The sequence below is a fragment of the Nematolebias whitei genome, chromosome 15, assembly GCF_014905685.2.
Source record: "Nematolebias whitei isolate Nwh7 chromosome 15, NemWhi1, whole genome shotgun sequence".
NCBI classification, from domain to species: domain Eukaryota; kingdom Metazoa; phylum Chordata; class Actinopteri; order Cyprinodontiformes; family Rivulidae; genus Nematolebias; species Nematolebias whitei.
The window spans coordinates 8720186-8745480 of NC_056512.1; the positions used below are offsets into that span (position 1 = coordinate 8720186).

The 25295-nt window shown below is 40.9% G+C and overlaps 1 protein-coding gene across 1 annotated transcript in view; it reads left to right on the plus strand.

The window, feature by feature from the left end:
* The window catches only part of cbx1a (chromobox homolog 1a (HP1 beta homolog Drosophila)), a 138503-nt gene that overhangs the window by 112380 nt on the left and 828 nt on the right, over positions 1–25295 (plus strand). The window contains exons 3-5 of the mRNA XM_037689309.1: positions 6885–7137; positions 20713–20884; positions 20983–21077. Coding sequence (XP_037545237.1) covers positions 6885–7137; positions 20713–20884; positions 20983–21077 — 520 coding nt within the window. The remainder of the gene's footprint in view (positions 1–6884; positions 7138–20712; positions 20885–20982; positions 21078–25295) is intronic.

Below are 25295 nucleotides of genomic sequence, written 5' to 3' on the forward strand. Positions count from 1 at the left end.
GACTGAGGTGGTAGATACAATATTTGAGGTGTGACAGAACAGCCTTGGGTCAATGGAGGGTGGTATGTATGTTTGGCTGTGGGCAAGAGATGAGGTTGCTGAGCTTGTTCCTGAACTGAACCTATTGAAGAATGTGTTCAGTTCATTGGCTCTGTCCAGGCTTCCATCCTTCTGATCCTCCTTCTGCTTGAAGCCTGTGATCTGTTTCATCCCTGACCACACCTCTCTGATATTGTTCTGTTGGAGCTTGCTCTCCAGCTTCTTCTTGTACACCTCCTTGCTGTTTCTTATCTTGACTTTTAGTTTCTTCTGTGTGCTCCTCAATAATTCCCTGTCTCTCTCCCTGAAGGCTCTTTTTTTCTGGTTTAGCAGTTCCTTCAGGTCAGTGGTAATCCAGGGTCTGTTATTGGGACACATCTCACTGTTCTGGTGGGGATGGTGTTGTTTACACAGAAGTTTATAGTCAGTCACACACTCAGTCATGGCATTGATGTCCTTTCCATGTGGCTGGCACAGTGCATCCCAGTCTGTAGCCTCAAAACAACCCCGCAGGGCTTCTTCAGCTTCCGTTGACCATTTTCTCACTGTTCTCTTTATTGAAGGTTGCCTCTGAACAAGGGGTTTATATTTTGAGCAGAGAAACACAAGATTGTGATCTGATTTGCCAAGAGGGGGTCTAGCTTTAGCGATGTATGAATCCTTGACATTTGCATAAAACAAGTCCAGCGTTTTGTTTTCTCTGGTAGAGCAGCTGACAAACTGTTCGAAGGTCGGAAGTGTAGCAGAGAGAGAGAGGCATGATTAAAATCCCCAGATATTGCAACAAACGCACTAGGGTGTTGTGTCTGTAGCTTAGCAACCTCGGAGCTGATGACATCACACGCAGTCTCTGCAACAGCATTGGGTTGAATGTAAACAGTTGCCAAAATAACACTGGTGAACTCTCTTGGCAAATAATATGGACGACAACTTAGGGCTAACAGTTCAATATCTGGACTGCAGAGACGACACTTCACAGTAGCATGTCCAGGATTACACCATCTGTTGTTCACAAGCACTGCCAATCCACCTCCTTGCCTTTTGCCACTCCTCTTTAAATCTCTATCTGCTCGTATGGTCATAAAGCCTGGCAAGGAAACGCTGGAGTCGGGGATATGATCCTGCAGCCATGTCTCAGTGAAACACATAACACTGCATTCCCGATTCTCTGGATGGGTCCTTGTTAGGGCTTGAAGTTCATCCAACTTGTTTCCCAGCGATCTCATCTTGATCAATGGAAGAGATGGTTTAAACTGCATTCTTCTCTCTTTCTCCCTCTTCTTTGCTCCTGCTCTGCATCCACGATGCCTCCTTTTCAACTAATTTGGGATTTGAGGCTGTAGTTGAGATATTATTTGAGCTTTGGAGATGTTAATCAGCTGCTCCCAGTTGTAAAAAACCTTGTTGTTATGGTTACGCATCATAACAAATGTCCAAAAGTAAAGATGTTTCTGTAAAAATCCTTCCAGCTGCACAGCATCCGACACCAGAGGAAATAATCATCCAAAAAGAGTGATTTATATCCAGAAAAAAAAGGAATTAAAGTTTTCAAAAGTAATTTCTCAGAATGAAAATAACATAGCTACTCCAACATGCAGCCACCTTGAGCGGCACAATTCTAGAACTAGATTACAGATTACAGTAGATTACAGCGTTTCACTGACGCATTTCTTTTTTTGTTTGGGTTGAAGCGGCCACTTCAGTTTCAACCTGGACAGAAAAAGGTGTGACACAACTACGTAAGTGCGTGGTGACGTAATGTTACGCAGAGCTCAAATCCAGAAGGCGTTAGTGGTAGCAGCAGGCTAAGCTAGGCTAATCTCCAACGCGCGTTAAGTTTTCGCTTCAAAATGAGTGCCCATGATAGTCATAATGTGACTGAACAAGCTTTCACAAGCGAAGAGAAAGCAGATGACATCACTGATGAGAGAGAAAAGACTAATTTGCTGGTCTGGAAGTGGTTTGGCTTTCTAAGATCCTGACCAAGAGTCATTCTAACTAGCAGTTGGAACATCTAACTTGTTCCACTTGACAGAATATGCTGAGTCACAAGATGAAGCACAATAAAAGTTTGAGCCAATGTGTCCCTGAAACCCCCCCAGCGCAGCATGTTTTTGTTGTTGTTGTTGTTTTTATCATTTATTCATTCATTTCAAATAAAACAAATTCATCAGAGAAAAAAAAAACGTTGAATGAAATGGTTGCAGAAAGAAGAAAAAAAAAATGTATCTGCCCCTTATTTAAAAAATACAAAATAACTACAAACGAACAACAACCTTGACATGAACAATCTCCAAACTGAAAACAAAAGAGCTTCCGGTATCCTTCACCTGGTATTATACCTTCCCAACAACTTTAACTATCATCTTTTTAAACATATAAATTGTTTTAGAAAATTTTATGGTGATATCAAGGCAATTCCATAATCCTATTATCTGAATTACAACACAGCTCCTTCAGACTAGTTCTAAATGGAGGTTTTACAAACATTTCCATTCCCTTTAGGTTATGGACTCTATATTGACTCTCCTTTTTTTTATATTTTTTACAAATTTTACTTGAATATTTGGGGCTAATATTTTTATGAGCTTTATACATGACTTGTAAAATATTATATTCAACCAAATCATAACATTTTAATAATTTCAATTGATGAAATAATATATTTGTTGGGTGACCATAGCACTTTATAATACTAATAATTCTTATAGCTCTTTTTTGTAAAAAATAAAAATAGGATTTGTAATTGTTTTGCATGCTTTTCCCCAAACTTCATTACAATAGATTAAATATGGAACAATCATTACATTATACAATATATACAAAGCTTTGTCATTCAAAACTCTTACTTTATACAGTAATGCAATTGATTATTTTTATTTTTAAGTAATTTACATGAGATTTCCATGTCAGCTTCTCATCAATAACGACACCTAAAAATTTGATTTCATTAACAATGAATTTCAATGCTGTCAATTTTAAAGTTGTTGTTTAAAGTTAAAACTATTAATATTGACAAAGTTGAGAATTTTATGTTTATTTGACAGTGATTTCACTTTTTTTGAAGGCTAAATACAAATAAAAGGTGAACATTAATTTATTTGTATAGTTTGTAGTATTTCTGAGGCTTTTATATTGTTTATATCGATATCGAATTATATAGTTATCGACCGAAATTGAGAGATATATCGTGATAAAAGTTTTGGCCGTATCGTCCAGCCCTAGTTTAACCCGAAGGATTCATGATAGTGAGGGAGCAAGCAGCAGCGTGTCTTAAGAAAAATGTGAGGGAGTCCCCTTGTGATGGGCTGTCTCTCATAGTTGTTTTTCTGTTTTCAAAATGGCAGATGCTCGGAATGTTTTGAGCTCTTTAGCATAGCATTTGTCACACAAAGCTTTAAATAAAAAATAAAAAATCAGTAAACAAGTTCTCAGCTTCTTTTTGCAGAGAAAAACAACTTTTTACACCTAGGCATGGGTTTCAACCATGAATTTTGTAGCTTCGACAAAACGGAGGTTTTTCCCGAGGTCGACCTGTTAGCTTAGCTCGTAGCTTAGCTTCTCAGCTTAGCTGCTTTTAACGATCCAAAAATGTGATTTTGGATGTTAAAACTGATTTTAAAGAGAAAGGGAGGGGTCAGTGAAGAGCACCGGAGTTAAGCTTTTTGCTATCCAGTGTCTTCAGTAGAAAGAGAAAGACATGAAGAAACGATAAAGCCGATAAATGAAAATGAGGTCGATAATTTTCATTCATCGTGTGATTAATTGATTTGTTTATCACGAGAGGCCTACATGTAATATCGATTTTTCTACAGCTACCGCCAGCTGCTGCTGCAAAGTAAATTGTACAAGCGTCTGCATTGGCAGAAATACGAGGACGTAAGCAGGCAACAAATTTCTGACCAAACTACACAAAGGTTCTTGGGCACCACAAAGGAAAAAAAAGTTCCGCACAGATGTAGCTGCAAGTCCGACCGAAAACACAGATGGTTTGAGAGGAGGGTGAAGGAAGCAATTTATGTAGAAAGGGAAAAAACATCTCTTAACAGAGGAGGGGGCCTCAGATTTCCACTTTCAAAAACCTATAATGCAACTTTAAGACAGATTCCCAGCCGGTTTTCACACTTGATGGGAACAGAAAGGTCTCATCTGTGAATTAGAGTAACAAAGACATTAAGAAACCCCTACTGTTAAGGTGTTGAGGTGTGACTTGTCAAATGTACATATGTGTGTGTGTCTTATCTCACTCAGCCTTATAACCTGAATCTCTCACTTACTGCTCATTGAACTGAGAAAGCTCCTCGAATGAGGAGAGAAACGTCTTCTGTTACAAATAAAGTCCAGTTGTTTTTGTATTGGAACGTTTTTTGAAGTAGCTGCAAGTCGCACCAGGAGAAAGAACAAATATTTTTCTTCTTGAGAAATATACAGCTGCTTCAAGGTAAAACCACTATGATACTGTGCAGCCTTGTTTGTATAATTTTGAGGCATTTTATGATCCAAACTGAGAATTACAAGGAAAGATGAAAACAGAACCTTGTGTGTGAACTTAAAGCTGAAGCCCTTAAAAAGCCTCTATTTGTTGCTAGTCTTGTTTTACCTTCCAGTAACTGACAGTTTGTGTTTTTAAAGACTACGTACATTCGCATTCATCACTGTTGCATCTATTCATGCATAATTCAAATTAAATGTTTGGTAAATATTACTGTCTGTTGATTGACTTAATTGTTTGGGGGGGCTGAGATGGGGTAGAGGCAGGGCAGCTGACTTGGGAGCTTAAGTGAGACCTAGAAGTCCCAGGTTCGATCCCTAGCCATTCCCATATGTCGTAGTGTCTGAGCAAGACACCTAATCCCCAATTGCTCCCCGGGCCTTTGCATAGCTGCCCATTTCTCCACCTGGGTGTATCCCAGGTGCGATGGGTTAAATGCTGAGAACTAATTTTGCCATTGTATGGGAACATAAAATGATGACAACACATAGCACTTATATCCTGATGCATGCTCAATAATCCAGGTAGAAAAATCTAAAAAAGTTAAATCTGGTCCTCTGGACATTCAAAAAAAAAACAAAACAAAGCAAATCAACAAAAAAATGTAGAAACGTTTCGTCTCTCATCCGAGAGACTTCCTCAGTCTGAGGAGCTGTATTCAGCTCAGTCTCTTAAATAGCACCGTCTCAGGGTGGATCAACCAGTTTTGCTGCTGACAACCAAAACCAGCTGATCACATGCTCAAGAAGGACCATCAGCATAAGAATGGATCATTAGCACACTGATGGCTGTTTACTACTCACAGAGGGCTGAGTGATACTAGCAATCACAGCATTGTAAGAGGGGGACAGTTGAACCCGGAGGCCTCCACCCCTGTTTAATGATGGACGGTTTGAACCTTGATGGACCTTTGAAACTGTGCCTGCAGTCAACCTACTTCACATATGGGGAGCAATATTATAGGCAGAAACATGGGTGTGCTATGGGGTCTCCAGTTTCTCCTATTGTTGCCAACCTGTACATGGAGGAGGTAGAAAAGAGAGCCTTGACGTCCTTTTCAGGGACACCACCAAGTCATTGGTTCAGGTATGTTGACGACACCTGGGTTAAAATCAAATCTCAGGAAGTCCAACATTTTACTGACCACATCAACTCTGTGGATAAATATATCAAGTTCACACGAGAAGATGTAAAAAATGACAGGTTGGCTTTCTTGGACTGTGAGGTCTCAGTCTCTGATAGAGGACATTTGCAAACTGAGGTGTACCGCAAACCCACACACACAGACCAGTATTTACAGTTTGACTCCCATCACCCTTTGGAGCACAAGTTAGGAGTTATCAGGACTCTGTATCACAGAGCAGACAGCGTCCCCACTAGCTCAGGAGCCAGGCAGAAGGAGAAATCCCACACAAGACAGGCTCTAGAGCAATGTGGATATCCTAACTGGGCCTTCCTGAAAGCAGAGAAGAAACCCAAACAGGACTCCAGTCAGCCAACAGGTGAAAAGGAGGAACCCAGACCCAGACCAGTGGTCATTCCATATGTTGAGGGAGTATCAGAGAAACTGAGACGTTTATTTTCTAAACATAACGTCCCAGTGGCTTTTAAACCCCAAAATACATTACGGCAAAGACTGGTTCATCCCAAAGATCCAGTCCCCCGGCACAAACAGAGCAATGTTGTGTATGCTGTTCAGTGTCAGGAGGGCTGTGATCAGTCTTACATCGGGGAAACAAAACAGCCACTGGCCAAAAGGATGGCCCAGCACAGAAGATCAACATCATCAGGCCAGGACTCTGCGGTCTACACTCATCTCCAGGCCAGCGGTCACTCTTTCAGGGATGAAGATGTTCACATCCTGGATAGAGAGGAACGATGGTTTGAGAGAGGAGTAAAGGAGGCCATCTTTGTGAAAAGAAACCGTCCATCATTAAACAGGGGTGGAGGCCTCCGGGTTCAACTGTCCCCCTCTTACAATGCTGTGATTGCTAGTATCACTCAGCCCTCTGTGAGTAGTAAACAGCCATCAGTGTGCTAATGATCCATTGTTAGGCTGATGGTCCTTCTTGAGCATGTGATCAGCTGGTTTTGGTTGTCAGCAGCAAAACTGGTTGATCCACCCTGAGACGGTGCTATTTAAGAGACTGAGCTGAATACAACTCCTCAAACTGAGGAAGTCTCTCGGATGAGAGACGAAACGTTTCTACATTTTTTTGTTGATTTGCTTTGTTTTGTTTTTTTTGAATGTTCAGAGGACCAGATTTAACTTTTTTAGGCATAGCACTTATCTTGTTCTGGTATTGTGTTTTTAATGCCACCTTTTCTTGTTTTGTCCTGTGCCCACACCAAGGGATCTCTGCAAGCGTCAAACTGGCGACCGTAGCAGTAAAGAAAGGCAAGAAGGTTGAGGAGGAGGAGCCGCAGCAGCCAGCCCCCCCAGCTGCAGATGCTGCAGCAATAGCACCACCAGCAGCATCAACACCAGCTGCTGCTGGTGCTGCTGAGGAGGAGGAGGAAGAGGAGTATGTGGTAGAAAAAGTTCTTGACCGTCGAGTTGTCAAGGGCAAAGTGGAGTTTCTGCTGAAATGGAAGGGATTCTCAGAGTGAGTATAACCATCTTTATACTTCCAGATTTAGGAGATGAATAAATGGAAATCTTTAGGTACATAATTTAATTGAATTTGAACCACTAGACTGAGGAACAACTTCTACCCTGAAGCTGTAAGACTCTTAAATTCCTAACCAGACAAATCACTGTAGTGACACTTTAATTCCTACTGTATGTGTCAAACTCAAGGCCCGGGGGCCTTATGTGGCCCTCGTCGACGTCTTTTCTGGCCCCCAAGATGATATGTGAAACGTAAAATACTTCTATCTCTTGAATTTTTTTTTTTTTTTCAGTATTTTTTGATTATGATGTCGAAAGCACAAAAGAGAACAAATGAGACCAATCAAACTCTTGTTGAGAAACCTGTGACCAAGAAAAGATGTTGGATATCTGATTTGAGTTGATGTAGATTCTGAAATTGGCCTTCGTTTAAAAAAGGTTATAATTTTGGCCCCGTTTTGTGAGTTTGTCAAACCTGCTTTAATTGGACATTGGACATTTTATCTGTGCTGCTGATTTCTTACCCCTAAGCTGCAATATTTATACTCATCTGCTCAGACTCATGTTCAGGCTGCTGTTTACTACACCTTATTTATATTATTATTGTTAGTGCAGGGTTTCCTCTAGGATTGGAGCGGCTGTGGCTGAGTGGTTAGAGCAGTCGTCCTCCAATGCGAGAGTTGGGGGTTTGAATCCACCAGCAGTCGCATGTGTCTCTGGGCAAGACACTAAACCCCTCATAGTCTCTGATGTGTGTCCCATCAGTGTATGAATGTGATCTAAAGCACTGATTAGTCTCATTAAAATGATTTGTTCCATTAGCTTTGTAGGGATCTAGTAGAGTGATGTATGAATGGGTAAATGAGGACACAGATTGTAGTGTAAAGCGCTTTGAGTATCTTGAAATAAGATAGAAAAGTGCTACAGGTCCTTCTCAAAAAATTAGCATATTGTGATAAAGGTCATTATTTTCCATAATGTAATGATAAAAATGAAACTTTCATATATTTCAGATTCATTGCACACCAACTGAAATATTTCAGGTCTTTAATTGTTTTAATACTGATGATTATGGCATACAGCTCATGAAAACCCAAAATGCCTGTCCCAAAAAATTAGCATATTTCATCCCACCAATGAAAGACAAGTGTTTTTAATACAAAAACCGCCAACCTTCAAATCATGTTCAGTTATGTACTCAATACTTGGTCGGGAATCCTTTTGCATGAATGACTGCTTCAATGCGGCGTGGCATGGAGGCAATCAGCCTGTGGCACTGCTGAGGTGTTATGGAGGCCCAGGATGCTTCGATAGCGGCCTTAAGCTCATCCAGAGTGTTGGGTCTTGCGTCTCTCAACTTTCTCTTCACAATATCCCACAGGTTCTCTATGGGGTTCAGGTCAGGAGAGTTGGCAGGCCAATTGAGCACAGTAATACCATGGTCAGTAAACCATTTACCAGTGGTTTTGGCACTGTGAGCAGGTGCCAGGTTGTGCTGAAAAATGAAATCTTCATCTCCATAAAGCTTTTCAGCAGATGGAAGCATGAAGTGCTCCAAAATCTCCTGATAGCTAGCTGCATTGACCCTGCCCTTGATAAAACACAGTGGATCAACACCAGCAGCTGACATGGCACCCCAGACCATCACTGACTGTGGGTGCTTCACTCTGGACTTCTGGCATTTGGGCATTTCCTTCTCCCCAGTCTTCCTCCAGACTCTGGCACCTTGATTTCCAAATGACATGCAAAATTTGCTTTCATCCAAAAAAAGTACTTTGGGCCACTGAGCAACAGTCCAGTGCTGCTTCTCTGTAGCCCAGGTCAGGCGCTTCTGCCGCTGTTTCTGGTTCAAAAGTGGTTTGACCTGGGGAATGTGGCACCTGTAACCCATTTCCTGCACACGCCTGTGCACGGTGGCTCTGGATGTTTCTACTCCAGACTCAGTCCACTGCTTCCGCAGGTCCCCCGAGGTCTGGAATCGCCCCTTCTCCACAACCCTCCTCAGGGTCCGGTCACCTCTTCTCGTTGTGCAGCATTTTCTGCCACACTTTTCCCTTCCCACAGACTTCCCACTGAGGTGCCTTTATACAGGTCTCTGGGAACAGCCTATTCGTTCAGCAATTTCTTTCTGTGTCTTACCCTCTTGCTTGAGGGTGTCAATGATGGTCTTTTGGACAACAGTCAGGTCGGCAGTCTTACCCATGATTGCGGTTTTGAGTAACGAACAAGGCTGGGAGTTTTTAAAAGCCTCAGGAATCTTTTGCAGGTGTTTAGAGTTACGTCGTTGATTCAGATGGTTAGGTTAATAGCTTGTTTAGAGAACCTTTTCATGGTATGCTAATTTTTTTGGGACAGGCATTTTGGGTTTTCATGATCTGTATGCCATAATCAGTATTAAAACAATTAAAAACCTGAAATATTTCAGTTGGTGTGCAATGAATCTGAAATATATGAAAGTTTCATTTTTACCGTTACATTATGGAAAATCACAATATACTTTATCACAATATGCTAATTTTTTGAGAAGGACCTGTACTGTGGTAAATGAAAAACATCTTTGACCTGTCACATTATCTTCAGAGAGAAGGTCTTTGTGTATTCATCTACTCACATCAACTTGAGTGTGGAGATTTCGGTTTTCTGTCTGGGCTCCCAAATTGAACTGTACCTGTTGGTCTTCAAAAGTTATTTAAATAAATTTATGTTAATATAAAAAGGTCACTTACCAATTTTATGCCTGATGTTTGATGATTTCCTCCGCCTTGGGTTTTATAAGTCTATGTACATTTCCTGTCGTTAAGTGACCTTGTACTAGATGGCTGCTAAAGTTATCAGTTTTCAATCTTATCAATATCTGTAAAGTAACCCATATCAGTTATACATTAACAAACATACACTATCATTCATACAGCAGACACTCACATTCCAACATAATTCATGTAACAAATATACATGACATTTACAATGTTATATTTCCCTATTCCTGCCTAACTAAGGTTCTTGTCTGTCCCTCAACTTATAAAAACATATTTCCCTCATTGCTTATTCTAAAAAGCTATATGTCCCTGTTTTTAATAAATCCATATCCTCATCTGCAAAACCCTAATCCAACAAAAACATTTTACTCTCTCTTGACCATGAAAATTATCTATCTGTCCCTCTCTGCTTGTTCTAAAGATTTCTAATTATCCCTATGTTTACCATAGCAACACTCCACAAATTCTAAGGTACCCCTTCTAGGTTCTTCCTAGGGACCATTCTACTTCTAGATTCTTTCTAGGGATCATTCAAATTTAGGTGTATTTTAAGGATTCTGCCATATCAGATGTACAGCCCCGACCAAAAGTAGACAAGAATAAAAATGTATAAATATATATATATATATATATAACAACAGCTATGTCGCTCAGGGATGCACTGCTGACCAGTCTGTTTTCCTTTGCTACAGACCTAAGGAGGCTATAATAAACAGAAACCCGAGGTCATCACTTTCATTCGAGGAGGTAATAATTTCTCCCCACAGGCACCCAAAAACCACGTAGAGTTTTCTTCGAACTGTCACATGACCCACCTCTTGACACTGTCCAGACATCCAAGTTTTAACAAGTTTCTGATAAACAGCGACGGGTAATTACACCCGGAACGTCTTTCGGACTGAGCACATTTCTCGTAAAGATTCTACCGTCAGCAAAAATGACGTCACAATTTTTACGTGGGGCTCTTAAACCGTCAGTCACGTCGTATCCTCTGTATCTCTTCAATAAACAAACAACAATTTATATACAGGCATTTAAATCAACTGGACGAAGCTTAATTTTAGCGCACAATTAACGTTTTCTGTGTTTATAACGCTCGCGTACCACTTACGGTTAGCGTTGTTGCCAACGCTTCTGGCTTGCTCCCTGCGCGGCCAGGCGAAAAAAAGTCACGTATATAAATTGTTACGTCTGATAAATACACTCACAAAATCACGTATTATACTGTAACGTTCTACTGCCTTTTAGTTCACTAAACTGTGTGCACCAGACCGAAAACAGAGAGGCCTGAAGTCCTTAAGGGACATGCAGAAATTCGATTTAACAGGTTTTCTGCTTACCTCATGTTAAAAGTCTGCTAGAAACAGTCTGCTCTGACTTGGTCACCTGCTGCTGTGTCACCATTAAACAATATGAAACAAGCATCTACCACTTCCAAAGACGGGAGACCGGGTTTCAGGCACCAGCTGTTAAAGACGGAAGCTGGCTGCGGGCCACTGGACCCGGAAATCCCCTCCAGCCCACGTCTTTCCCCCCGGCTCGAACCTCCCTCAGAAGTGGCAACTCTCATTATCAATAAATCAAGGAAACGTCAATTGAGTTTTACCAATTGTATTAAAATCGAGGCAGGAAAAAGTTACAATTTACAGCGCTGGACTCTCCGGTCTGTGACGCGTTCACAGACCTGGAAGAACCCCGATGTCCCATGTCATTACTCATTTATAGGGACCTAGACTCCTCCTTTGCAGAAGGGGAGCTCAACCTGTCAGTGTATGAGGCGGCGTGACTACGTGTGATCTCAGTGGATCTTATGTGGTTCTGATGTGTTAGGAAATATGAGGTGCTTCAAAAAGCCTTTCTACGTGATGTGGCAAGCAGATTAAACTCTATTCCGTGACAGATATTGAATCCCAGAGAGACTCTCTAAAAGCTGCTGGCCATGTTTAACCCAATCAGAACCTGGTCATAATTTCTTTATAATCCCGTCTCTGAGCAGATCAAAACCATAGGACCAGTCCAAAAATATCTTAACAGTGGTATGTCCTGATTTATTTAACACATCTACATGTAAATACTAGGAAATAAAAACTGAAACTCTGAACTCTTGTCTCATGCTCATCTTTTGATATTAAACGCAGATGACTTCAGTGTATAAGAAAATCAATGTAATTTGCCTTGCTGTTTCAATACTTTTGGAGGGAACTATACATGCACTTTGACTGTCCAATCAGCTGTATTTCAAAAGCTGATACACGGATGCAAGTGACGAGTTGCTGTGCAAATTTATCAGGATAGCCACCTAAGAATAATTTATTTGCTCAAAATTATAGCAAAGGTGTGTCTTAGTTGAACTATTCCTTAAAAAATGCACTTTAATGGTCAAATCAGTTGAATTTCAAAAATAGTTTGCTGACTCGGTTGTCCGGGAGCGCGCAGAGGGAGGAAATCTGGAAGGAGGAACGATGCTCATTTCTTCAAAATTTAACAAGAAAAGCACCTAAAACAATTGTTTGCTCAAAATTATAGAAAAGATGTGTCTCTGTTGAACGTTTGCTTAATAAATGCACTTTAGTGGTCAAATTAGTTTCATTTCGCTGGGGCAGTGCAGCTGGTTTTACTTCCAAGCACCGAGCAATTCAATTCAGTTTATTTATATAGGGCCAAATGACAACAAAGTTGTCTCAGGGCACTTTACAGGAACATTCACATATATAAAAGCCAATAAGTAAAGTTCTCTATCTAAGTAGGCCAGCAGACAAGTTGAATCTTGGCTTTGTCGCAGTCTCCCATCCTGAGCAAGCACAGTGGCAACAGTGGAAAGGAAAAACTCCCTTTTAAAAGGAAGAAACCTCCAGCAGAACCAGGCTTAGGACAAGCGGCCATCTGCTTTGACTGGCTGGTTTGAGAGGACAGGAAGGAGAGACAGACAAACACAGAATGGTAGGTCCAGATATAGGTCCAGGTGTACCTGAAAGACAAAAAAATCAAGTTGAGGATAGACAAAACAATTACAAATACAAAACAGGTTGATCAGAGTAAGTAAAGACAGTAGCAGTGTGAAAATTGTGGTCAGTTTGTCCTCCAGCAGTCTAAGCCTATAGTAGCATAACTAAGGGACAGCTCAGGAAACCCAAGCCGACCCTAACTATAGGATTTAGCAAAAAGGAAAGTCTTAAGCCTAGTTTTAAAGCTGGATAATGTGTCAGCCTCACAGACAGAGATTGAAAGTTGGTTCCACAAGAGAGGAGCCTGATAACTGAAAGCTCTGCCTCCCATTCTGTTTTTGTAAATTCAGAATGATAGTGGGTTTTATGGCAGACCAATTTTGTATTTTAATAGGTGGTGAAGATTCTGTCTTCTACAACATGGTAAATCAAAAAAGTTCAAGGAAAAAACCCCACTAATTATTAACTAAAGTATAATAAATAAAAGCTTTTTGTTTTTGTCTTATGATGCAATGGCATGCCTTACTGCTACTATTACTCTTCTGCCGTCTAATGGCTGAAAATGGTACTGTTCAATTTTTACTAGTCTGCTGACATCAAGTGGCTGAAAGTGGTGCTGGTCAATTTTTTTTTTTTTTTTCCAGTCAGAATGAATGAAAACGGTCATATCTCAGCCAAAAATTGGTTTATAAATATGGAAAAAAAAGTCCACTAATACATTGCTTCAGCCTATAAGTTGCAGGGCATGTAAATTTATGAAAAAAAACTGTGACATATATGCCGGAAAATACGGTACATGAGAGACCTGATTTCTTTAACAAAGAGTGATGACAACCGCGGATAACGACAACAATAGACAGTCACAAAAGAGGCATACAAATGATTATTTTTTAAAAATAAATTAGAATTAAGTAGAAACCAAAAGGAAAGTCAAAAGGAAAAAGTAGCGAAAATAAAGCTAGATTATAAGGTGGTGTAGAAAACTAAAAAACAGGAACATGTCTGCATTGGTTTTTGCCAGAAACTTAACAGATGTTTAAAGCCACTTAGAGAGGTAAAGGTCGAGAGAACACTTGTTACAAATAAGGACGAACGATTTAGGAAAATATTCTAATTACGAGTTTTTTAATTTTTATTTTTTTACCTTAACATTGCGATTTAATATGCGATTATTTGTCAATGAATTCTCATGTATTTTTCAACGAACACAAGCAGTCTGTTTCAGTTACAAAAACTACACTGGTTTCAGCTCCGCTGCAACTCTGTTTCTGCTTATCCTGATGCATGCTCAATAATCCAGGTAAAAAAAATCCAAAAAAGTTTGATCTGGTCCTCAGGACATTCAAACAAAAAACAAAACAAAGCAAAAAATGTAGAAACGTTTCGTCTCTCATCCGAAAGACTTCCTCAGTCTGAGGTGCTGTATTCAGCTCAGTCTCTTAAATAGTATCTTCTCAGAGTGGATCAACCAGTTTGCTGCTGACAACCAATACCAGCTGCTCACACGGTCAAGAATCATCATTCTCCCAGCAGACAAAGGAAGGTGCACAGTGATTTTGAACCAGAAAAACTATCATGAGAAAGTTATGGCACTCCTTAGTGACTTAACCATTTATGAACCTCTGAAAAGAGATCCAGGAAGTGGTTACAAGAAGAAGTTAATAAATTGTAGAGCTGCAACTAATGATTATTTCAATAATCGATTCATCGGCTGATTATTTTTTCGATTACTCGATGAATCGGAAAAAAAAAAAAAAGTTTTAATTTCCACCCCTTTATTCCAAAATTGAACATTTGACTGACATAGTAATTCACACAAAAACAGGTTGCTATTTGACTATTCTGTTAGTAAAATATTGAATAATAAAAAATAAAAGTTAGTCATATAGCTTAAAAAATAAATGTACACAAAAATATATACAAATGTATCTTTATACCTGCACAATATGTAGCTACTTTGTAAAATGTGTCATTGAGGGAAGAGTGTAACCTGGATTAAAAGTGTGGAATATTGTAACCTGTATTAAAAGTGTGGATTATTGTAACATGGATTAAAAGTGTGGATTATTGTAATCTGGATTAAAAGTGTGGATTATTGTAGTGAGTTGTATCAGCTGCGGCTCCTTCCTCCTCCTCGTGACTCCGACATGTTTACGTTTATCTCCGTGGTTCTCCCGTGTCGTGTCGGTGATTTTCAAAGCGGCATGCTTCTCAGTTTTTAGCTTTGTGAAGTTCTCCCACACTTTGGAGGACTTGGGTCGAACAGTTTTCGCTGCGTTGGTCATTTGTAAAATTTACTTAAATTTCCTTTGAAAACAGTCTCTGCTTTGCTCCCCTCCCCCCTCGCTCTGTTCAACTCGCGCTGCAGTTTTTTTTTTTTCCAAACTTTATTCAGTCAGTCAGCATTGACAATGAACTGTCTGTGAACAAAACGAAATGGCTCCGCAGCGCCATGAAAGACGCATAATCGTGCAACACAACAAATCGATAACGAAATTCGTTGCCAACGCTTTTAATCGATTTTTACCGATTTTATCGATTCCTTGTTGCAGCCCTTATAGATTGCCTGAAAAATTTGGAGCAGGACAAGGCTATTGACCGTATTCTGTACCACAGTACCCAGGGGAGGCCACACCTAGTCTGTATGGTTTACTTAAAATCCACAAACAAGTTGTACCTTTAAGACCAATTGTTAGCATGATTAACTCGGTCACTTACAATGTTTCCAAATATCTGGCGTCTGTACTCAACCCTTTAGTTGGCAGCTCAGAACACCACATACAGAACACCATGGACTTTGTGGATAAGGTGAGGGATGTCATCGTGGAGACTGATGAAACAATGGTCTCTTTTGATGTCACATCACTCTTTATGTGCATTACTGTTGATGATGCAGTAGAGGTGGTCAGTTTAAGATTAAAATCAGACACCACTCTGAGCAGCAGGACCACGCTTTCCACAGAACAACTGTGTCAACTCTTGAAACTGTGCCTGCAGTCAACCTACTTCACATATGGGGAGCAATATTATAGGCAGAAACATGGGTGTGCTATGGGGTCTCCAGTTTCTTCTATTGTTACCAACCTGTACATGGAGGAGGTAGAAAAGAGAGCCTTGACGTCCTTTTCAGGGACACCACCAGGTCATTGGTTCAGGTATGTTGACGACACCTGGGTTAAAATTAAATCTCAGGAAGTCCAACATTTTACTGACCACATCAACTCTGTGGATAAATACATCAAGTTCACACGAGAAGATGTAAAAATGGCAGGTTGGCTTTCTTGGACTGTGAGGTCTCAGTCTCTGATAGAGGACATTTGCAAACCGAGGTGTACCTCAAACCCACCCACACAGACCAGTATTTGCAGTTTGACTCCAATCACCCTTTGGAGCACAAGTTAGGAGTCATCAGGACTCTGTATCACAGAGCAGACAGCATCCCCACTAACTCAGGAGCCAGGCAGAAGGAGAAATCCTACACAAAACAGGCTCTAGAACAATGTGGTGATCCTAACTGGGCCTTCCTGGACGCAGAGAAGAAACCCAAATAGGACTCCAGTCAGCCATCAGGTGAAAAAGGAGGAACCCAGACCAGTGGTCATTCCGTACGTTGAGGGAGTATCAGAGAAACTGAGACGTTTATTTTCTAAACATAACGTCCCAGTGGCTTTTAAACCCCAAAATATATTACGGCAAAGACTGGTTCATCCCAAAGATCCAGTTCCCCGGCACAAACAGAGTAATATTGTGTATGCTGTTCAGTGTCAGGAGGGCTTTGATCAGTCCTACATCAGGGAAACTAAACGGCCACTGGCCAAAAGGATGGCCCAGCACAGAAGATCAACATCATCAGGCCAGGACTCTGCAGTCTACACTCATCTCCAGGCCAGCGGTCACTCTTTCAGGGATGAAGATGTTCATGTCCTTGATAGAGAGGAACGATGGTTTGAGAGGAGTAAAGGAGGCCATCTTTGTGAAAAGAAACCGTCCATCATTAAACAGGGGTGGAGGCCTCTGTGTTCAACTGTCCCCCTCTTACAATGCTGTTATTGCTAGTATCACTCAACCCCCTGTGAATAGTAAACAGCCATCAGGGTGCTAATGATCCATTGTTAGGCTGATGCGCCTTCTTGACCATGTGAGCAGCTGGTTTTGGTTGTCAGCAGCAAACTAGTTGATCCACTCTGAGAAGGTGCTATTTAAGAGACTGAGCTGAATACAGCACCTCAGACTGAGGAAGTCTTTCGGATGAGAGACGAAACGTTTCTACATTTTTTGCTTTGTTTTTTTTTTTTTTTTTTTTTATGTCCTGTGGACCAGATTGAACTTTTTTGGGTCTGTTTCTGCTTTTTTATTTTATTTTTTTATAGCTCCAGGATAGCGTCTTGGCCAAAATGTGTACGCAAGGGCATTCTGAAATGCTTATCCATTGTGCTTACCAAAGCCGTAAACCCAGGCGTGGTCATTATTTTAATGGGCATCATGTCTCACTATGAACCCCATTGTTGCTAGTTATTTACGCATGCCGTTTCAAATTATGTTCATATGGAGTAATGCCTTCAAAGAGTTAGGTCAGTGATCCCTGTCGGCCGGTACTTTGCTTACTTCAAGTTGAAGCACCGGTTGTTGGCATTCTTACCGTGCAACTATTGTAAATGTCTTTGTGGTGGTTTTTTTGAAGTGTTGATAAAGATTTGTGGTGTTACCTCAATAGGTAGCAACAGCAGCAGGGCAGGTTCTACACAATACATGTCATTGCGCAGCGTCTTCTTTTTTATAGCCAAAATAATTCAAACAACGGACATTCTGTCGCTCTTTGATACCAAACTTTCAGATGTGTTCTGTTGAAACTGACACCATTGTGCAACTGGTTAAAGCGCAGTGTTGACTTCTCCCACTCCCTGCTCTGCTTTGCTCCGCTCACTCGCAAGTGACGTAACCAGATCATGTGACCAGTCAAATTGCAGCCTTTGCTATTAGAAAATCTTGTTTTGTCATATCGTGATATTATTGCAAATGCAATTAATTGTTAATTGGTTACAAATATAACAATGTGTTACATTATGTCAGTTACATATTTGAAACAAAATTTATGACCATTTCAATAAAAAATCGTTTCTGGATCGAAAAATCGATTTCGAATCTAATCGAATAATGACACCAAAAATCTGAATCGAATTGAATCACCAGACACAGAGATTCGCACCCCTACCCGCTATACCTAGTCCCACATTAGGTTTACAAGTGTTGCAATAAACAGTCTTCCTAACGTGAGTTCGCATTTTCTATTCTCCACTATTCACCATAAATTTATCAAGTGTGTTACAAAAACATAAATTAAACAAAAAAAAAACGCCCTTCCCTGTTCATAGTTTCAACAGTCACTCACATATGGTGATGGTCTAATTAGTATTGACCACAGTAACATTTTCTTTTCATTGCAGAGAAGTCATGATTTCAGACAATGCATTTCATTGAGGACAACAAAGATAACATTACTAAAGCCTCCAGTATACTGCCGCGTACATCCATACGCAGAGGTGCACACGTACGTTCGCAAAGGTACGTGCGTACCCCCCAGGGCATGTCCATGCAAAGCTCAAATTTTTACGACTGCATACGCATACGCGGTGTCGCACAATAAACTGCCCAGCGAGGGACTGTTTTGTATGCGACACCAATGTATTAAATTCCCCTTCTTCATCCCTGATCTGGCGTTTTCCTTTGTTTTTTTGCCAAGAGGCAGTGATCTCTTCCTTCTCCGTTGATGCCATGACTTGAAATGGTGAGAAATGGAGGAATTTGTCGCGAGCGAATTAAACTCAGGTCCAGCGTGGCTGCGGGAGGGTCTGGAGCTTTCCTGGTGGGCTGGTCTGATGTGTGGGTTGTAGAGCCAGCTCTCCCTGATTTTTTTAGATCTTTTTATTAACAACATATAAACAGAGAACACCGCTGCGGCGGAGGCTGCCAGCACTCGCTTTTTTCTTTTTTCCGACCTGTCAATCAATCCAGTAGGCATGTCAGCAAATGACCAATCGGCGACCTCAATTTGTCCCGAAGGTAAACGCCCCTTGTCTGTGAAGCTGCTCTGCAGCTGCTCAGGGTGTTCGCTGGAGTATCATGTCTAAACCCTCTGCCTACCGTACACGCGTACGTACGCATGAATGGACATACGCGGCAGTATACTGGAGCCTTAACTGATATGTTTCACCTCAACGTTAGATTTATTGGCCTGGATAACAATTTACAAGGTAATATACTATGCTAGGTTATCTAAACGTTAGCTTGCTAACTTGAGAGGCATGTAGCTAATAACAAGCTAATTGTAGGATTGAAGATAATTTATTATTAACAAAAAAGTCCATGCCCAATAATCCATGTATACAATCCAACATTTTTCAGTCAGGTCATCTGGAACAGTTCCACTTTGGAGTAAGCTGTTGGGGGAAGAATCAGTTTTGTTGAGTGTTTCCTTGACTGATGAAGCCTTCTGGAACAAAAGCGAAACGTTTCAGCCCCCAAAAAAGAAAGAAACTGTCCAGATGACCTGATTGAAAAATGTTTGATTGTTTACCTGGATTATTGAGCATGGACTTTGTTGTTTACAACCAGTTTGACAAGACTGTCAACAAGGAAGAGGGCCGGCAATGGAGGAGGGGGCGTAACAAAGAGACCATCTTATCACAAGCAGAACTTGTTTGTTCCACTTTGGAGTAAGCTGTTGGGAGAAGAATCATTTCTATTTCATATAGGCTTCGCCCTTTAAGGCGAAGATAGGCGTAGCCCTTTAAGCGTAGGGCCTCACTGGCTCCTAAGTGGCTGAAGAAAAAGCTATTTGGGAGCCGATTACCTGCTCTTAGCGTAATTTATACGGACCGGGTGGGGCCCACACAGCAGGTGGGCGTGGACTAAATTTTTCAGTGTAATGCTTCGCATGACGTGATAAAACCCACCCACTAAGCGACAGCCTTAAAGGGCTACGCCTATATTCATAGAATCTGGGGTTACAGTGCGTAACCAACGTTTTGTTGAGTGTTTCCTTGACTGATGAAGCCTTCCGGACCGAAGGAGAAACGTTTCAGCCCCCAAAAAAGAAACTTTCCAGATGACCTGACTGAAAAATGTTGGATTGTTTACCTGGATTATTGAGCATGGATGGACTTTGTTGTTTTCAACCAGTTTGACAAGACTGTCAACAAGGAAGAGGGCCGGCAATGGAGGAGGGGGCATACCAAAGAGACAATCTTATCACAAGCAGAACTGGTTTGTTCCACTTTGGAGTAAGCTGTTGGGAGAAGAATCAGTTTTGTTGAGTGTTTCCTTGACTGATGAAGCCCTCCGGACCAAAGACGAAACATTTCAGCACAAAAAAAAAAAAAGAAACTGTCCAGATGACCTGACTGAAAAATGTTGGATAATTTATTATTTTTGATTTGTTTCACAGATCAGTTAAATATACGTACCATGCTCTGTTCAGCAAAATGCCTACACATTTGCTCCCTGCTTTGTCTGCATGACTTCAAAGTAGTCTTCATGTGCCTTCACAGAATTTTAGTGGTTAAAATTAGAACCTGTTATATCTGCGAAAATGGGACAATTACCGCGATACAGATAGAACCCCAAAGGCCTATATCAACCCTACAAATATATTGGTCAGGCTCTACTTTTCTTTTTTTGTTGCATTCTAACCATCAGCATTCTTATTTACTAAAGGAAACCCCTCCACTCCCTCCCAGTGTTCAAAATAAAGATTTTCAAACTGGAACATGTTTAGGAACCCTGTCCGTTTGTAAATGCAAACATATGTAGTTGCATAGTGAAAGATGTTTAATTTATCACATTTTGTGTGTTGCTCTGTACTCTGTCCAGTGAGGATAATACATGGGAGCCAGAGGAGAACTTGGATTGTCCTGACCTTATTGCAGCATACATGCAGAAACACAAAGAGAAGGAGGAAAAAAAGAAAGAAAGTAAGAGGAAATCAACCAGTGAGGCCTCAGGAGAGTCTGAGGAAAGGGCTGGAAAAAAGAGGAAGGAGGAGGTAAGTGAGATGGTACATGAGCTGCACTTCTATGGTGAATTTACTCTCATTGACAGTCTATGTATTTAGTAATTTTTCTTACTCCTGTCCTTTTTAAGGGTGAAAAGACCAGAGGTTTTGGTAGAGGACTGCAGCCTGAAAGAATTATTGGAGCAACCGACTCGAGTGGAGAGCTGATGTTTCTCATGAAGTGGTGAGCTCAGGCACAGCCTCTTTCACAAACAGTTCCTCAGTTAGGCAAGCTCCTCTGTAAGCTGCCATAGAAACTTAAGAGGCACAGAATGAAACACGGTGGTGTATAAATGAAGCACCACTCTTAAAACGGGTGTTCGTCAAGTCCCATTCTAAAGCCTGCAGCTGGCTGCTCACACATTCGGTTGTCTTTCCATCACGTGAGTTGTGATGCTGGCTAATCCTGACATATCAATCATCACAGCACCTCACTCAAAGGTGGCACTTGCCACACCTGCGAGCTGCACACAGGTGCAAAATCATGTAAAATAATTTATTTTAAATAAACAATCCATGCTTCTTGTGTGGCTCATCAATCAGCCAGTTGTGTGTCATGTCCAATCTTACTTTGAAAAACTGAAAGAGCGAGTCAACAAAATTAAACCGCGAAGTAGCAAGGGACTTCTGTACTAATAGAGGGAAATGCCTTATTTCTTTCTCCAAAAAAGTATATATTTTTTTTAATTATTATTTTTATAGTACTTTTATGGAGAGTGGTAGCACAGAGATAAGAGAAGGCAAGCCTGTGATCAGAAGGTTGCCATTTTGACTCCGCAGACCAACAACATCAAAATGTGGATGAGAAAGGTGAATTCAATTCAATTCAAAAATACTTAATCCCAGAGGGAAATTATTTGTTGTTGTAACTCATTATCCTCATTTCATTAAGAGATGTTATAGATACTGATGGCTGTAGGCAGGAAGGATCTCTTGCAAAGGTCCATCCCACAGTGGATCCTAAGACACTGGCTGCAGATGCCGTTGATCCGTCCACTCAGACTCAGCTGGCCTCTCGGTTCCTCTCGGTTACCCTCGGGCTGTAGCGATGGCCACTCCTCCCAGCAGTCTGCTGAGCTCCTCGTCGCTGCAGATGACCAACTGTAGATGCCGAAAGACAATCCTGTCCTTCCGCTGTCATGAGCCGCATTTCCTGCTAGTTCCATGATCTCAGTGGTCAGGCACTCGAGCACAGCTGGCAGGTAGATGAGAATGCATCCACAGAACATCCTTTTCAACTCACTTGAGATTTTGGGCTGTTGTTGAGATATTATTTGAGCTTTTGAGATGTTAATCAGCTGCTGTTTGTTGTAGAAAACTGCCTTGTTGCCATGGTTACGCATCATAACAAATGTCCAAAACTAAAAAAAGTTTCAGTAAAAATCCTTCCAGCTACACAGCATCTGATACCAGAAGAAACAATGATCCAAAAAATGTGAGTTACATCTAGAAAAAGAGGAATTAAAGTTTCCAAAAGTAACAACAAAAAAGGTTGAATCATGTCATCTGGACTTCGTTTTTTTAAAAAGAAACGTTTCGCCCCTCATCCAAGAGGCTTTGTCAGTCTGAGGCCTAGCCATCTGGTATTACCCAGAAGCCACCCTGACTCTTGTGTTTCAAGCCTGCCTCAGATACCCCTGAAGTCTGGCCTTTTCACTAATGGTTTCAAAAACACAAAGTTTGTTTTCTTTGTGATTCAACCTTTTTTGTTGTTATATACCTGGATGACTGAGAAAACAAACTTTGTGTTTTCCAAAAGTAAAATCTCAAAATGAAAGTAACAGAGCTGCTCCAACATGCAGCCACATTGAGCGGCGCAATTCTAGAACTGTGAAGCACCCACACCTGTCTCCACCCTCATTTGCCCCACTCTGGGCCCTTGAGCAGGGCCCTCAACCCCATCCGTCTGCTCCCCTGGGCTCCCTAGATGGCAGCTCTCTGCTCCGCACAGAAGGCTGTGGTAGGGCGGTGGTCTGTGGTTGTGTCAGGAAGGGCATCCGGCGTAAAAGTAATCACCAAGTCTTCGTGCAACTTATGCCCCTTTTCCATTAGTACCTGTAGTACCGGTACAGCACGGCTCTACTCTACTCGGTACGGTACGGATTGTGTTTCCATTATGCTTTCAGTACCGGTTCCAGTGGGCGGGGTTCAAATTGACGTCACCAGCTCTCACCAGCTGGTGGCGTTGAGACGCAGAAACTGTTTTCAGTACAGGTTGAGAATTTATGTTATTTTGAAGTTGTGTGTATGTATGTATGCATGTATGTGTGTATGTACATGTGTATAAATATATATATATATATATACATATATTCACATATATATATATATTTATACACACACACACACACAAATATATATGTACACACACACAAATATATATGTACACACATGTGTGTATATATATGTGTGTGTGTGTGTGTGTGTGTGTGTGTGTGTGTGTGTGTGTGTGTGTGTGTGTGTGTGTGTGTGTGTGTGTGTGTGTGTGTGTGTGTGTGTGTGTGTGTGTGTGTGTGTGTGTGTGTGTGTGTGTGTGTGTGTGTGTGTGTGTGTGTGTGTGTGTGTGTGTGTATATATATATATATATCATATGTGATATTTATATACATATATATGTATATAAATTAAAACTCTGATGAACCAGATTCTACAAAAACATAAGATTTAAATTTTTATAGGTTTTCATCATCATTTGATGTATTTGCACTCGTGTCTACTTTTAATGTTCATTTTAAATGTGTGGTTTCCTTTCTTGTTTACTTATATACATTTTATTTTTAGCTTTGCTTTAAAGTTCTTGTTTTGTGATTTGTACATTTGTGAGTTAAAATAAAGTTGAACTGAAGGTCGTCTCTTTTCTTTAAACATGTTTGAGGGAAATATTTCTGAGATCCAATAGTTTTGTGTCTTTTTATGATTTTCAGCTGAGTTAACAGTCATTAAAGTGAAAACAGGATTTCATGATGAAGCTGGCACCGTTTATTTATTTATTTTTTTTAATCTTCATTGCTAAAATATATATATATATATTATTTTTTTATGACGATCCTCTCCTCCGGAGACAGGACGGGCAAGCTCATCTTCCCAGCTCCAGCTCAGCTGGTGACTCACAGAGGCCGTTCCAAGACCCCAGCCGCACGTAATCATGAAGGCCCGACCCACGCAGACAGGCGGACAGAGACGGGTCTGCGACGAACGGTGGAAGCGATTTTAAAAAACATTTTACGTGTAAAAAAAAATAAAAAAAAATTTAATCGCTTCAGCAATTTTTTAAAACATTTTTTGTATAAAAACAAAATATTATTTTATTTAAAAATCGCTTCCACCGTCCGCCTGACTGCCGGGTGGGATCGGGATTCAGCCTTCATGATTACGCGCGGCCGGGGTCTGGCAACGTCCATCTGCGAGTCCCCATCTCCAGCTTCGCAGTGACCAGCGGAGCTCTGAGCACACAAGGCTGGTATCCGGAGCCCGAGCCTCCGAGTCGGCACATCGAAGGATCTTCCGCGGTGACCAGCTGAACTTGGAGCCGGGGAGATGACGCTCTGCCGCCTGGCGCTCCGAGGCTCTGGAGGGAGGATCGGGGTACACCAGCAGAGCTCCATCCAGCTTGCTCTAAATTATGTTGTCGGCCACCTAGCACAAAAAATGCCAGCATATCAACATTAGACCAAGATGTTGTCAGTATTGTTTTAAAGATCTTTAAAATAAATCCAGTCGCTGCTCCAGTCCAAGAAATTGCAAATGGCGGATTATTGTTTTGAAAAGTTTCTGAAGGATCCAGTGACTCCGCCCCCGACCAATCAGTGACGACAGTGTTCTGACGTCACATTTTTGTACCTCTTCGTACCGGTTAGAACCACAGAGCCATGGGTACTGAAAATAGTAACAGGTGCTAAGTACCGGTACTAATGGAAAAGGGGCATTAGTTCGCTGTGGTGAGGAACAGCTGAAAGAAGGAGAAGAAAAATAGTACTCTTAGGCAACTAAATAAGGTTGCTGATTTTCCCCCTAAGCATCACTAGGTGTCAGTGGTAATGGGACTTCCAGGGGTAAAACAAAATACTTTCTTTGCTCACCTATAAAACAAACAAAAGGTACGTTAATTTTAACAAAAGGACTGGATGTGTAATTTTAAAATTTAATAATCCACCATATGATACAACACTTTTAGGTGTGGAAAATGTAACGTTACAAAAGAGAAAATTTAAAAATAAATAAAACGAAAATTGGATGACGAAAACAAATTTCACTCGGCCCTGCATATTGGCTTAATTTGATTTATTTTTACACAAGAAAGTATCGGGAACATGTCCTGTCCATTTGCTTAAAGTGCAAAATAAACTTAATGAATGATTGTTTTTTAATCTTACTTACAATCTTTTACAAATTATTACAATTC